Source organism: Camponotus floridanus, unplaced genomic scaffold, assembly GCF_003227725.1.
Source record: "Camponotus floridanus strain SB8 unplaced genomic scaffold, Cflo_v7.5 scaffold62, whole genome shotgun sequence".
In the NCBI taxonomy this organism is placed as follows: domain Eukaryota; kingdom Metazoa; phylum Arthropoda; class Insecta; order Hymenoptera; family Formicidae; genus Camponotus; species Camponotus floridanus.
The window spans coordinates 677,322-693,075 of NW_020229792.1; the positions used below are offsets into that span (position 1 = coordinate 677,322).

General features: G+C 28.9%; 1 protein-coding gene and 1 long non-coding RNA gene across 2 annotated transcripts in view; one reads left to right on the top strand and one right to left on the bottom strand.

Moving 5' to 3' along the window:
• Positions 1 to 14,934, top strand: LOC105254667 (tyrosine aminotransferase). Its single transcript, XM_011263493.3, has 11 exons — positions 1 to 332; positions 5,079 to 5,183; positions 5,595 to 5,662; positions 6,684 to 6,842; positions 9,014 to 9,205; positions 9,858 to 9,940; positions 11,773 to 11,842; positions 12,836 to 12,964; positions 13,040 to 13,123; positions 13,360 to 13,458; positions 14,432 to 14,934. The coding sequence occupies exons 1-11, from the start codon at positions 191 to 193 to the stop codon at positions 14,591 to 14,593; spliced, it is 1,293 nt and encodes a 430-aa protein (XP_011261795.1). The 5' UTR covers positions 1 to 190; the 3' UTR covers positions 14,594 to 14,934.
• Positions 14,935 to 15,390: 456 nt separating this feature from the next.
• LOC109610256 overlaps positions 15,391 to 15,754 on the bottom strand; it is a 115,667-nt gene continuing 115,303 nt past the window's right edge. Inside the window, exon 4 of the long non-coding RNA XR_002192704.2 lies at positions 15,391 to 15,452. This is a non-coding gene — a long non-coding RNA (uncharacterized LOC109610256). The remainder of the gene's footprint in view (positions 15,453 to 15,754) is intronic.

Here is a 15,754-nt window from a genome sequence, read left to right on the forward strand (position 1 = left end):
CGTCTCGATTGAGGCTCAGTGATAGAGAGCGAGTCGCACGAGAATCGTCGATTTCGTAACTATCTGCGTTATCGAGAGATTCGTATACTTTCCCTCTTGTGGAGGAACACACGCACATATCTCTCCATACAATTCTCTACCAAAAAGATCGGCAGGTGAAATTTCTGATATTTCTTTCGTGCACGACGAGATGTCCGTATCCAGTTTTCGTGAACGTTGGAATGTTTGCGCCTCTAACATCGCTCGAAAGACACACAATCCCATAAGATCGATCGTGGAAAATATCGCCGTCGAGCCGAACCCCAACAAATCGATGATCGCACTGTCTATTGGTAAGTTGAGTAAAAGTCGTTTTAATTTTATGCGAATATATGTATGTTTATGTCTTTAAACTCACAATCAGACAAAACCGATTGACCAGAGAAACAAAGAAAATTTGAATCCTATTTTTTCCATGTGTGATTTAAATTTTTTTGCAAATATATCATTATAAGCTTCTGTTTGTTTCGCTATATTCCCTAAATTGTAATAATTATATTTTTATGAATTATATTTTTATGATTTCTCTCTATTTATAAATATATTTTTTTATTATACATATATCTCTCCTATATATTTATATCTCTATATGCTATATTATTTTTCTTATTATTTAATTATTAAGTCATTATTAAGTTATTATTAAGTGATTTTTTATTTTATTTTTATTATACTATGTATGTGTATAAATTTATAAATTTTTATAAATATAATATATATTTTTTATATAATAAATAAAACTATTTTCGGATAGAAAAAACAGAGAAAGATATATATATATATATATATATATATATATATGTATGTATATATGTATATAAAGAATATTATATTTAACATTTAATATTATATAACATTTTTAATATATATAAATTCGATTTATATTATATAATATTAAATTATATAATATTATATAATATTCTCTATAATATATATTATATTATATTATATTTTGAATAAATTCGATTTATTATGCGGCTTTTAAGAATTATCCTGACAATGTCAATTTTACTTATATCACAATATTTGTCAATCCAGCTGTAATTTATTGGATTTTTAGTTTTTATTCGGCAAGAGGTGAAATACAGAAAAACACAAGATAATGGTGATGTAATTAAAGAGTTTTTTTACGTAGCACCAATATAACAAGACCTAGTCAACCTGATCAATCATTCTCTACTGAGGAGAAAAAAAAGAAGATTATATATATGTCCCGTATATTTTATTATAAAAGTTGTGAAGAGATAAGCGCGACATACGCGTAGAACTACAATATAATCCGTCTTTAGTTTGGCTAATGTATGAAACAATGCATTAATTAAGAGGCACTTAATGCAGAATATATTGTACAGTTTTGCTGTAAAATTGCACTCATATTTAGAACTCGCTATACGAAACGATTAAACTCATATCAGATTGATAAAAATAGAATTATTACATTTTTTCTTACTCGAGGAACACTTCAAAAAAAGTTATGCGAATATAAAACCTCTACAGAGGCTCAAATGTCGGTACATGCAAGTAAATGCATACAAATTGCAAACTTTTGCCATTTCCTACGAATAGATTTTCAATATGCATGATCTGTGGCCATTGCAAAAAAAAAGTTTGATATATCGATCGGTGCAACATAGGTCAAATATGCGAGGAAAATATGCTAGAACATGAAAAAGCGTATTTTGATTAATTCGAGAACTATGCAAGAATTACGAAAATATCAAAATGCGTTCGATTCATGTTTATGAAAACGAAATATTGAATTTTTATATCTAGCAACTATATGTTCTTTCGTTCGTAACAAGATTTTTTTCGTAACATTATTTTTTTTTAATTTAATATACAATTTAACTAATCTTTTTTAAAGTTTGCGTCGTTTATCAACGCCAGTGGTTTCATTTACCTTTTGATTGTTTTATGATCCTTATCTACTAAACCACTTGTAATAAAAAATTGTTTATATATTTACAAAAAAGCATGAAATAGTTATATTATTCTTCGTACACGATTTTTGAGATAACCAAGTCAATTTTTACTCTCACATGTGTTATAACGTTTGTAGTAATTTCTTTAGTTGTAGTTGTAATCTCTTTTATTACATACAAATATTTTTTCTTTTATCACAAAAAATATTATTACAATAAATTTAATATTGTTAGACTTATATAGAGTGAACCATATCAGTGTAAAGATATTGAAATAAAATATGGATATGCTATCTATTATATGCTTTTTGGTGTGAACGAGCACTATGATCAATGATTTTTCATAAATTTGTGAGACACGTGTGATACTCCCGGCGGCGTTTAATTCTTTGTTTATGAATTGTTGAGAAAAATTTTCAACATTTCGATAACACGTGCACAATTTTATCTTAATTATATTAAATTAATAAACGTGCACAATTTTATCTTAATTATATTAAATTAATATCTCGCTTGTTTAATAAGAAATAAAACTTTTCATGCTAATATATACTATATTTTGTTCTTTTTCATAATCTGATTAAAAGAGAAAAAAGGCGAAATTAACTTCGACCTCCGTAAGATCTCCAGCTTTCTTCTCCTCCCTGTTCGAAAGTATTGAAACTTAATATACAGTTCGCTCTGCAAAATATTGATACGCAGACACGCGGTGCAGATAGACAATATTTCGTTTGCCGATTCTGCTGCATTTCTAGAAGAACTTTTTTGAAAGTTTATCGGATAAAAACTTCTCAAGCAGTAAACTAATTCCAATATACTTGGCTCAATCAAATTCCTGCGACGCCTAAGAAAAAAGCTATTAATATTGGAAATCTTTTCATGTTGTGCAATTCAAAACAATTAGGTGCACTAATGAAATTAGAAGATAAACATGTAGATAGAATATAATGTTTTTTTTTTATAATAAGTAACATGAAAATTGAACATCCTTATATTATATCAGCTTTAATAGATTTTGGATGCAAATTTTGAGAGAATTTTTGATTTTATATTAAATTTTTTGATTCTATATTTCGATTTCATATTAAAAGAGAGAAACTTAACTAATAACCCAATATTTAATAAAATACTGAGAGAAAATATTGAAAACCTATAAAGCAAATTAAAATTTGTTTTTTAAATTTTTAATTAATAAAAATACTGGGAAAAAATAATTTGCAAAATAATTAATTAAAAATTTAAAAAGCAAATTAAAATTTGTTTTTTAAATTTTTAATTTATTATCTTGCAAATTATTTTTTCCCAGTATTTCATTAGAAAGAGAATATAAAACTATTTTTTAAAAGTTACGTACGTAAAATTGGAGCATCTCAAGAATTTTTATCTTGAATTAAATTGTATATTTTGTTTTAATTCTTTAGGAAGTTCTCAAACTTTTCATGCGAAGATACGCAATTTTAACTATCTGACATAGAGTTTCATAAAACTGGTGAAAAGTTAAAAGGCTTTAAAAAGTTAAAATGATAGTGACGCATGAGCCCTCTTAATATTTGCAACATACGAGTGATGCAAAATACGGATGTGTCAGAATGTATTGGAAAAATGTCCTCACCAAATTTCATACTGAAACAAAATAGAACTGACACATGAACACACTAATCTAAATATATCTAAATATATTTCGATACAAATCTTATTCCGGATGTACTAGCGACTATATATATTTGCAAGAGCTTTCCTTTATTCTATGTAGTTTTTCACATATATGTAATTTGAAGAAGATTACAACGTCGGAAAATGGAATAGCAACATCATAAAAATTTTTAAAAACTGCTATTTTACTTTTATAAAATGAATAAAGCGAAAGGTATAATTAAGGTTTAATATATTAAACCGAAATTAGCAATTAGCAACAAGGTTTTTTAAAAATATTTTTAATCTTTTTTAGTAGAAAAGATAAAATATTCAAACAATTTTGAGCGAAAATGACAGCCTTTTTATGAAACTTTTTTTAACCAAAAGATAGAGTACGTTCTGATGTATATATATATATATATATATATATATATATATATATATATATATATATATATGTTTCGTACGTCACTCTTGGTAAAATTTTGGTGTATGGCTCTGCTCCAAAATATTCTGAAACCGATTCATAAGTTTTATAACATGCTAAAAAAATCGACGCGAAAAAACAAGAAATATTATTACATTTTTTTCCTGTTTATTATAATATTCATACCATATTATTTTTGAAATCCACACTTAAATGATAGAAACTATGTATTTAATCAACCTGATAGAAACTTCATATTATATGTAGAATATTTTCCACATGTGTAGTATGAGATAATATGTATGTACGAACTAAATTAATTGAAATTAGTAAAAATAATTATTTCAGACTTTCTATATGTCGTAATATTTATAATATGTATGTAATTTATAATATATATTAATCATAATATTTATTATAAATTATTATTAACATTAATTATAATAATAATATAATAAATATATATTATTCCTTGACATTTCTGTCAAAGAGATTTCAACGTTTATATTATACAATATTAATTGATATCGACTGTTATAGAAATGTGAAACATAATATTGGAAAATGTTAACTCCAACATTGTCGAAACATGATTCTTCCTACTTAACGACGACGAAGTTCTAATTACATAAATTTCCGCTCGTCGAGCTCGAATTTTATTTCATCGCGTTACTGCTTCATGATAGAAATTTCGTAACAAGGATTGACTATGACGCGTAGTCCGCTGCAAACAATTAATTAGTTCCCATTACAATATATCCAGAATGCTAACCGAGTAGTGGCTGTTTCGTTACACTTTGACAACGCGTCTGTAAACATCTTACGGTTATGCTAGTTGGAATTTAGTAATCAATTACAAGCGGCACACATACGCGTGATTAGCTATGTATTATATTATGTGAAACTATAGTGGCAAATGTTATGTAAGCAGCAATCTAGACTTACAATTAGTGGCTTATGCTAATAATCGCGCGATAGATATTTATGGAGTTTTTTTAAACAAGCCTCACATATTTTATCGTATTATCACAGTGTATTATTCTACTATTTTGAAGGCGATCCTACAACTTTTGGCAATTTGAAGCCGCCAAAGGAGGTGATCGAGGCTGTTCAAGAGAGCGTAGCTTCACAATTGTATAACGGATATGCACCGACCATAGGTAATTTTTTAAAGATGTACAAGTTTAATTAAATCGTAATTTAATTTAATCTTTAATTTACGAGAGGAATTATGAAAAATAAATCTGTAAAATTAATAATTAACATAGAAATTTGAATATTCCACTATTATATAACCATTTTTAAAAATAAATATATATAAATTATTTTTATATGTATAAAAAATAATTAATAATTATATATATATATATATATATATATATATATGTCATGTGGTCTATTCATGAAATATTAAATGTATAAACAATATATATTTATCTTTATAATGTAAATTATTAGTTATATATTTTATAAGGAAATATATATTAACATTACAGATTATAAACTAAGTATTAATTATGTTTATTTCAAGATGCAAAAAATTGATTTTGTGACTTATTCATTATGCACAGGTTATCAAAGGGCACGGGAAGCTGTAGCTGAGTACAGCTCAAACGAGTTCGTAAAAGTCGATCCCAAGGTACGATCAACACGTGCTTTTATCGAATATCGATGACAGATCGGCCAACACGTGTCGCGAACAAATTTCAAGTTACTGACGCATACACCGAGGTTTCGTGTCACGTGTATACGGTCGTATTTTATTCAACGATTTTTTATAGTTATTTATTCAACAGAAAGAATAGAGAGCTAAAATTGCCAAAGTTATTTGAATATTAATAACAGTCTTGGACGCGAGAAAACTGTAAATATTTCTTCCAACCGTGGAAAAAGGAAAAGACGATTTAGGTATTACAAGGATTATTTCCGTGACGAGGTCGATTGTATTGTATATTCCGAGCAGTCGTACAATCTCGAGGATAGTTAATTAACTTGGCGCTGTGAAATCTCGCGAGATGGAAATCGCAGACGCAGATAGAAAAAGAGATACATCGATAAAACGATGCAAAAAACATTGAAAACGAATGATCAGATCAGTTTTTAATTTCATAAATGATTTATGAATTTTTTGTCCGAGCAAATATAAAATATTCTAAAACGTTTATTATATTATCGGATAACATTGAGAAAAAGAAAAGAAAAGAGAGAGAGAGAGAGACAGGAAGACAGAGTGTGTGTGTGTAAATTAAACTTACAAACAGAAAATAATATGTCTTTTTGGAGAATTTTTAGTCGTATCCTTTCATATTCGTGATATACAATTATGATTTGCATATAAATATTACACATGCAGTGTATTTTTCTGTAGTGAAATTCTTGTGAATAATTCTCTTGTATCCATCTCTCTCTCTCTCTCTCTTTCTCTCAAATCTTCCAGTTTTTTAAATTTCGTACATAATTTTTTAATTTTAATACAACACCGAAAAATTCATCAAAATATATCGAATTCTTTAAAAAATATGGAGAAAATGTAGAAAGTATGAAAATAACGAAAAATGTTATCATGAAAAAAGTTATATTTATTTTTACTGCACATTTTTTACGACGCGAATAAAAGCGACATATAAATAATCTATTTCATATTTCTATATTTACTCTAGGATGTAATCCTGTGCAGTGGATGTTCTTGTGCACTTGACTTGTGTATCACGGCTTTAGCTCGAGAGGGCCAAAACATCCTAATTCCACGTCCCGGATTTTCGATCTATCGAACATTGGCAGAAGGTCTTGGTATTATGGTTAAATCGTACGACTTACGTGTGAGTATTTATCTTCGGAAAAGAGAATCAAAGTCTTTTATGCAGCAAAATATATCTAATAATAAAGATTTAATAATAAAGATTGCAATAATAAATATTAAACATGTATATGTATTTTATACATGGATATATATTGTGTTATATTCGATATCAATTTCAACATACGAGTAAATATTATTTTAAACATACAGCTTTAAACGTGACTCGCTTTAATCAATATTCCCTTGATGCTAAACAATTTTGAGAACAAATTATGTCATTTACATAAGTGAAATTTCAATATAATAAAATATATCAATTTAGTATGACAACTACTGACTTTCAGCCTTGCTTCTGAATAATGACGAATCAAAAAAACGTGAGCCACGTGTTTGACTAATTGTAAGGTGTCATATGGATAATTTAAAATTTATAATACATAATTGTATTCGTATAATTTAAACATTATATACATATAAAAATTTTTTTATCGAATATTTCAAATGCAAATATGACGACTGTTTCGAAGAAAAGGTATTTTTCTTCTTTCTTACGTAAAAGTCTTTTTCTTCAAAGAGTCATTCATTTGCTTATAAGAATATAACAATTTTAAAAAGAGAAATTATTAAATAAGTAAATTTTTTAAATTATATTATTCTATAAACGGTTAAAAAATTTATTAACTTTTAAAATTTCAAATCGTTTTAGAATTGATTTGTTTAATATGCATTAAATGCACTAAATTATATAGATAACAAACAACGTAATGAACACTCTTGCTTCATATTCCCGTGATAATGTACAAAATATTGATCGATACCACAGTACCAACAGCGCTACTCTGTAATAATCACGCCTGTAAAAGAGAAGGTAGTATTACACGTTACCGTATTGCATCGTCATTAATAAGAAATGTGCATAACAGGCGACCGTCATATTTCTTAAGTTACGCATTATTACAAAACGTATTGCAAGAGAGACAATCAAGCTTAGCATATGGCTTTATATGCAAAAATATTTTGTTAATATCTTTAAATTTACTGACCATCTGTAAATCGTGAATGTCACAAAAAATGAATGCACTGTTTAATGTATGAGGTCAAATTATAGACGAAATTTAGCTACATCAATTATACACATTTTCCAGAGATGTACCAAGAAGTAAAAATTAATATTTAAAACTTTCATTTCCTGCCGGAAATTTTTTTCAAGTAAAATCTCAGGTGTAGTTTGTAATAACAATTAAATGGCGGATATTTTTACTCATCCTTATTTCGCTTGCTCTATAAATTTTATTTTTAATATTAAATAATTTCATAATTTCAAAAAATTTTATTAATTTTAGATTTTGCAAAGATATCATTTCTTCCGCAAAGTAATTATGTGAAATTTAGAGCCAATTGTATTATATGTATAATGATTTTAAAAGATACGCAATCATATTTAAATCATTTTTCATTATGATAAAACATCTACGCTTTCAGAAATTCCTCAATATTGAATCCAAGTTAATGAAGTAGTTTCCACTCTTTTCAATTTCGTTTACTGACAAGTTTTAACATCTCGCCCGCTTTTGCTATGTTGGGAAGTATTTTACTTTCCTAAGAAGTAATTTACAACCGTAATGCCGTAGTTTTTTGTCGATAAAGCGAAATGTGCAAAGAATTTGTAAGCCATTCTATGCCACGCATTTTGTCGCACGTCATACATTAGTGAATCGGATAAACATTGTCGCTCATAAAAGTAAAATTCTTTGAAATCTGTGTAAATATTCTGGAGCAATTTCATTGTTGTACATCCTTTTTCGCTTTTTCGCTCCTATATTTATTTATTTTATTTCTATTAAATATATATCTCCAAATATTATTTTATCTGAAAAATCATACATTTACCCAAAGCAATTCGAGATCATAAATTGTTTTAATTTAGCACGATATAATTTTGCCAAAAAATATCAAATTTTGATTAACGTGTACTTGTAAAAAAAATTGCTAAAATTGACCTAAATATTCTAAAATTACAGTAAAATTTGAATCCCAAAAAAATCTCAAATTGTCGAATAATCTATATAGAAAAAGCACGCTATTTTCCGAGACACCTTGTACGTTATAAGAAAGAGAGGATGAAGAGAGGAAGGGGAGGGAGAGGGCCACTCACGAATGCATCCTATTAATATTAATCGTTCGTTTCAGCCGGAACTCGGTTGGGAGATCGATCTAAACGACCTGGAGGCGCAAATCGACGAGTCGACGGCGGCGATTGTTATAAACAATCCTTCGAATCCGTGCGGCTCTGTGTTCAGTCGCGACCATATACTTGACATTCTCGATGTCGCCGCTCGTTATTACGTACCTATTATAGCCGATGAGATTTACGAGCACATGGTACGTGCCCGAATATTACGCTTCTCCCACAAGTATCAAGTGACAAATCGTTTCATTTGCGAGCGCCGAAATAAAGCGCGCGCCGCGTCCTTTTGTTCGAAGGGGATGCGCAATTAATTCAGAACAAATATGCAAAATCCGGTGCCCGAAATCCGGAAAGATCGCGCTACACTTCGTTATCGCGTCAAGAGAAGAATTTTTACTTATAATACATATACGACGATTAATTGTAATCTAATCGAAAGGAATATGCTTAAGTTTTATAATAATTTCATAATAAAATTTTAATCATAAAAAAAATTTATATTTGATTTTATTAATATTCTCATCGTTTTTTAATGAGTTAGAAAAAGAATTTTTTTTTTCGTATTATACGACATTTATTTAATTATACTTTAATAATATGATTTATAAAAAATTTCATGAATTTTTGTCATAATTTAAATTTTATTATTATAATTTAAAACGTAAAAGTACTCGCACACAATATTCTATTTACGTGATGTGTAACGGTAGTAGCGTTTTTTGAAAAATTCAATGAGACAAAGTAATGTCTGGCTGTCACGGTTTTGCGTTATTTTGCGTCACATACAGGTGAAACATACGTGCCTATTATGCGCAAATACATTTTTCGCCTCTCCGCTGTTTTCAGGTATTTCCAGGACGGACTTTCCACTCGTTAGCGTCTCTATCGACCGAAGTTCCTATTTTGTCGTGCAGCGGACTGACTAAAAGGTATGTTGGAACGTGAAGTGACTGTAAAACTCCCGTATTTCGAGCTGAAACACGACGGCGCAAGATTTTTACGTAACATTCTAGGATTTTTGCGCGCAAACTTAATGTGTAATTTTCGCGTATTAAATAAAACGACCGATTAGCTAATCTACCTCTTCAAACAATGCCATATTGTACATTTAAAAAACCAAGAGAAAAATCAAAAATAATTAAGGGAGTCGACATGTAAAATGAAATATAAAAATTTTCGCGGTATAAAATTTCAATATTTGATTTATGAAAAACGCGTTCAAAATCAAGAATTAAAAAAATTTTTTAATCTAAATATTCCTTCGGGAAAAAAACATATTTTTTATAAACATATATTTGTAATAATTGCTTTCAATATTAAATACAGTGATAATCGCTAAAAAATATTTTTTCTAAAGTTTTTACTTATTTTCAGCACATTTCCTCCTATTATTTTCTTTCATCGCGAAAGCATGTTGTAAAACTAATGATTCGTGAAGTTGACGAAAAGATTCCTTAGAAGCAAAAGCGTTTCACTGTAAAATTTTTCGTCCAATTTTCGAAAATAAGACGATGTTTGATTGAGCATGAATAAAACGTTCACGATTAAAGCCGAAAGGATGATATTCCGCGGGTTCGTGATTATGCTTCTGACGGTATCAGATTTGAAACGCAACTTAATTTACGATCGCTATACCAGTTGTAAATGAGTTGCTGCTAAGTTTTTCATTGTAGAAATGTACACTGTATTTTACATGCCACAGATTTTGCAGTGCAGTATTTCGTTATTAAAGATAAATCATGTTTTTCAGACGAAATTCAACGATATACATATGTATGTTTGAATATGAAATAAAAACAAAATAATAAGGCAAATAATGTATGAACGGATATATTACACAAATATGCTATAATTTAATAATAACAGACAAATTATATACACAACTATGAATTAATTGTCATGTAATGCTAATTGTACTATATAATACTTTGATATATCAAAATGAATATTTTATAATCAAAATCAATTGAATTTTTCTCAAAGCATTTTTATACATTTTATAAAATTATTACATAATAATTTACTGCACATGAATAACTCTGATTCACTTCAAATAAATTAATTAAACGTGAATTGCAAATGCTTCTTTTATTTAACACAGTAATATTCGTATTAATGAGAAAAAAAATCAGAAAAAAGAGGAAAATAACTGCTTGTAAAATCAATGTGAAAATGAGAATATAGAATTATTGTTGGATCGCGTATTCATACAATAGCAGATTAATATATATAATTATGATTTAAGTCTCTCTTCCACACATTCAAATAAAGATAAGATTATCTCCAAGATAAAAAATTATCTTGGAGAATAAAGGATGTACGTTTTATATATTGAATTTGCGGTGCACGCTAAATTTTTTGTAATTGTAAAAATAATTGCCTTATACTATAATGGAATTGCATATCATAATAAAAAACAGCTCTTGTTATTGTATGAAAACTTATGTTTTGGATTTTGCAACTTTCTATCGCAACAAGCGAGCTTTACATTATATTAAAATCATTTCTTTCCCAATAATTTTGAATAACATTTAAGGGAATATAAATAAATAATGAGTTCTCTGCGCAAACTTTAAAATTAAAATTCATGACTCAAGTTATTAATTGTGTACAATTATTTGTACAGAAAAGAATTTTATTTTTAATTTAAAAATTTTTTTTGTGATACAAAATTATTTTTAAAAAGTAAAGCAACCTTGACGGTAATCGGTGAAATGGAATCTAATGACAGATGGTCGTATTTTGTTCATTTTTTTTTCAGATTTCTGGTTCCAGGCTGGCGTATGGGATGGATAATAATCCACGATCGTCAAAATGTATTCGAAACCGAGGTGAGTAAACGGTACTGGCACAATACGTGACAGTTCGAAAATAATTGCTTCTCTGGCAGCATTGTTTCCGTAACGAGACCGGGCATATCGCGGCGAGTTCGGCACTGGATTTGATTAAATTTCGTTGATTAAACTTTATTCTGCTATGAAAGTTCGGTTCTTCGGCAACTGCCCCCAATCGTATCTTTATTTCCATGCAAAGGTGCACCGCCTTTGGACAAACTTTGAATCACCGTATCGCGTAACATCACTGAATATATATTTATGTTCTTTAATAACTTTTGCAAGTCATTTCGCCATCTCAGGTAATCAAAATAAGAATTCTCAGAGAAAACCCAATTGAAAAGTTTTATTCACGCGTATATTGCTTAGGTATCGTATAAAAATTTTTATGCAAGATATTTTAACTTACAGAATTTTTCTCTTATTGCTACATGTTTTATAATTTTGTAACAAAATTTGTCAAATAACTTTCAAATTAAATTTTTTAAATATATCTAAAAACGGAATATATGAAAAGCAATTAATTTCTTTTTCCTTTTTTTGCAACATATATACACTCTTTCTCTTTTCTCTACACCATATTATTTTAAAAGAAAAAATCGATTGTGTGACTCTTTTTGATAATGCTTTCTGATAGGCGAATATTGCAAAAGCTGGTAAATATCTGTCGGTTCACGGCGTGTTTGATGTTTCACAATATTCGAAGTCTGTGAGAAATACTATCAAATCTTGAGAAGTGATTTTATACGGAATTTGACATATCTAAGCTCGAACTCGCTTTTGAGAGTTTCTACGTCTGTTCATATTTACAAGACAGCCTGACGTATAATCTTTCCTGTATAAATCATATTCTTTCAAAAGTTTGTTTTATATTTTATTATTTTACCAACAATAAAGCATAGTAAAATAATAAGTAAGTAAATTTATATATATAAAATCAATATATGTCCAGACGTAATAAATTTTTAATGTCTCTTTATTACTGTTCAGATTCGCAAAGGTCTGCATTGCCTAAGTCAACGGATAATTGGCAGCAATACTATCGTTCAAGGTGCTTTACCGGCAATACTTCGTCAAACACCGCAAAACTTCTTCGACGATGTTATCGATATTTTATACGTAAGTTTCCTCGATTTAAAAATATAATAGACACGTAAATTGAAATATTTTTTTACAAAATTCGCAATGTTATAGTCGAATTCCAAATTGGCATACAACTGCGTAGTCAAGATTCCGGGCCTAAAGCCGATAATGCCGGATGGAGCCATGTATATGATGGTAATAATTTCCGTTGAAATTGACTCGGTCACACCCTTGCATAATTCCAAGAATCATATATTGTTTGACAACCCGTAGCTTGCGGGTATAAAGCAGTAAATGTTAATTGAGTGCCCGATAAATAGGTCGTACAATTAGCCGGTGCATAACCACCATTTATACTTTATGCACAAATACCATCAGCAAGGTAGACTGACTATAATTTACGAGTTATAAATTATTAAATCGATTTCTAGGTCTACATCGATCTACTAGGTTTTCCAGAATTTAATTCCGACCTGGAATTCGTACAGCGACTGCTAATGGAAGAATCCGTATTCTGCCTACCAGGCCAGGTTCGTGTTTCTGATGTTTAAATTATTAATCGGCCATTTTTAATTCTAAATTATCATCTCACAAATTCGTACACACACACACATATATATATATATATATATATATATATATATATATATATATAAAGATACCAAAGCTTTTTAAATTATATTTTGTGATATGTCGATATTTTTAATGCTGACATTTAAAAAATCGTAAAATATCAAAACATCACTTTGCAACGATAATTTACGTGTCGCATGAATATTTCAATATAAATTCTTTTTAATAATTAATGTGAATGCAAAGTATTTCATTTAAATATTTTTAATATATTAAATTATATAATACAATAACTGCAATAAATTTGTTTTACAAATTTATTGCAGTAATTTTAGACGGATGATTAAATGTTTAAGCGATAATTTCAAAAATGATTTATTTATCAATAAATCTTGAATTGAGCTTGCTTTACATCTCTCTTTCATTTAATATAAAAAATATGAAATATTTTAATTATGTGTTATTAAAAATAAAATAAGATAAAGATAGCTTCATTCAAGAAAAAAAATTCTCTAATTATATAATAATAACATTACAAAAAAATTTAAAAATATAAGAAAAGAGAGAGATAAATATTATATATAACAAAAAATAAAATTAAAAAAAAAAATTAAAAACGAAAATGAAAATTATATTATTAAAATTATATTGGGTACTTATATTACAAAATTCATACATTTAGACATATATTAATAATAATATTAATTTAATAAGAATATAATTTAATTTTATAATTTAATTTATATAAATACGTCTATTTTTTTAATTTATTAGGATAAAATCGCAATTTTTCATGTTTTTATTATGTTTTTTAATAGTTTATTTAAAGAAAAACTAGTTTTTACTACAAACAAACGCGTTAGTGTAAAAGAAAACAGCTTTTTAAAAATGTAATGTAATTTTATTGAACTTTCCCGCTTAATTCCCCAGTGCTTTGATTATCCCTCTTACATGAGACTGGTAATCACTGTACCAGACAACATGCTCGAGGAAGCTTGTCAAAGGATTCAAGAATTTTGCGAGAGACATCATTATAAAACGGCAGAGATCATGGGCAGAAACAATTTCGTCGATGTGGAAATTCCATATTAAGAGAGAGAGTCAAACATACATGTCTCGCAAATATTTGCATTAACTAGCTGATTATCTTTCACGAATCGAAATTGCAGATTGCATTCAAAAAGAATCTTTCAGCCTTAGTTTTTACTTCTGTGTATATGTACATCAACTTCTACGTTTTCATCTGTAATTATCTATAATTATTTTATCTAAAATCTATCTTATCTAAATTTATCTTCATCTTTTACGTCTCTACTACTTTTCTTTACAAGCATATGATTGAGCAAATAAATGTTCGATGCGTGTAATTTAAATAAGTTTAATATACGAAGCTGTCGAGATTACGATAAGTATTAAAGTTCTTATGCTAATGACATACACATACGTAAAGCGCGCCTTCCAATATACGTGTGCACCGATCTGTCATCTATTATTCATAACACGAATGTGTGCAAGGCACGTTGATTTTATCCAGACACGTAATTCGTATTCATATATTTAAAAATAAAAAATGATTTAACACACACTCACCGAAAAAAGTGGTTGTCCTGCTGTTGCTCGATGCATCCTCCTCCTCCTCCTCCTCTTCCTCCTCGACTGTCAGTGCTCTCGCTCAGCTGACACACACGCGCGCGCGCGCATCGCGGAAATGAGGTTAAGTACGATCGCACGGCACTTTAAACGACACTCCCGTACGCGACACGCACTTTATTACATTGGGACGAGAAGAATACGCGATCGACGCGATTTATTGAACGTCCGCGACATCTCACGTGAATGTTAACACAACCAATATCTTTCGAGCGGTAAAGAAAATCCGATAATCGGACGGTCAATTTGTCTCGTAAATCGGCGAGTGTTGTTCCTTCTGGTCCTACTTTCATTCTCCGCACTGTAAATAAACACAAATAACAAATAGATTCGAATTTTAAAGGATACAGTTAATGCGTGAGCTGAAATTGAAGCTAAATGTCCGGAATTTGAATTGCAATATGTCGGTTGCGCGCGGTGGATTTCGATCGGATAATTTCGCGAAATACGCGTCGTAACGAATGGACGAGGTACAAAAGCTGCGTTTATGCTACACCGACAGTTGACAGATGTTAAAACGCAGAGCTAATTAGATTATACTTACTAATCAATACCACTCGATTGGCGGTCGATCCGTCCCGTACGCGCGATGCTCCCTTAATG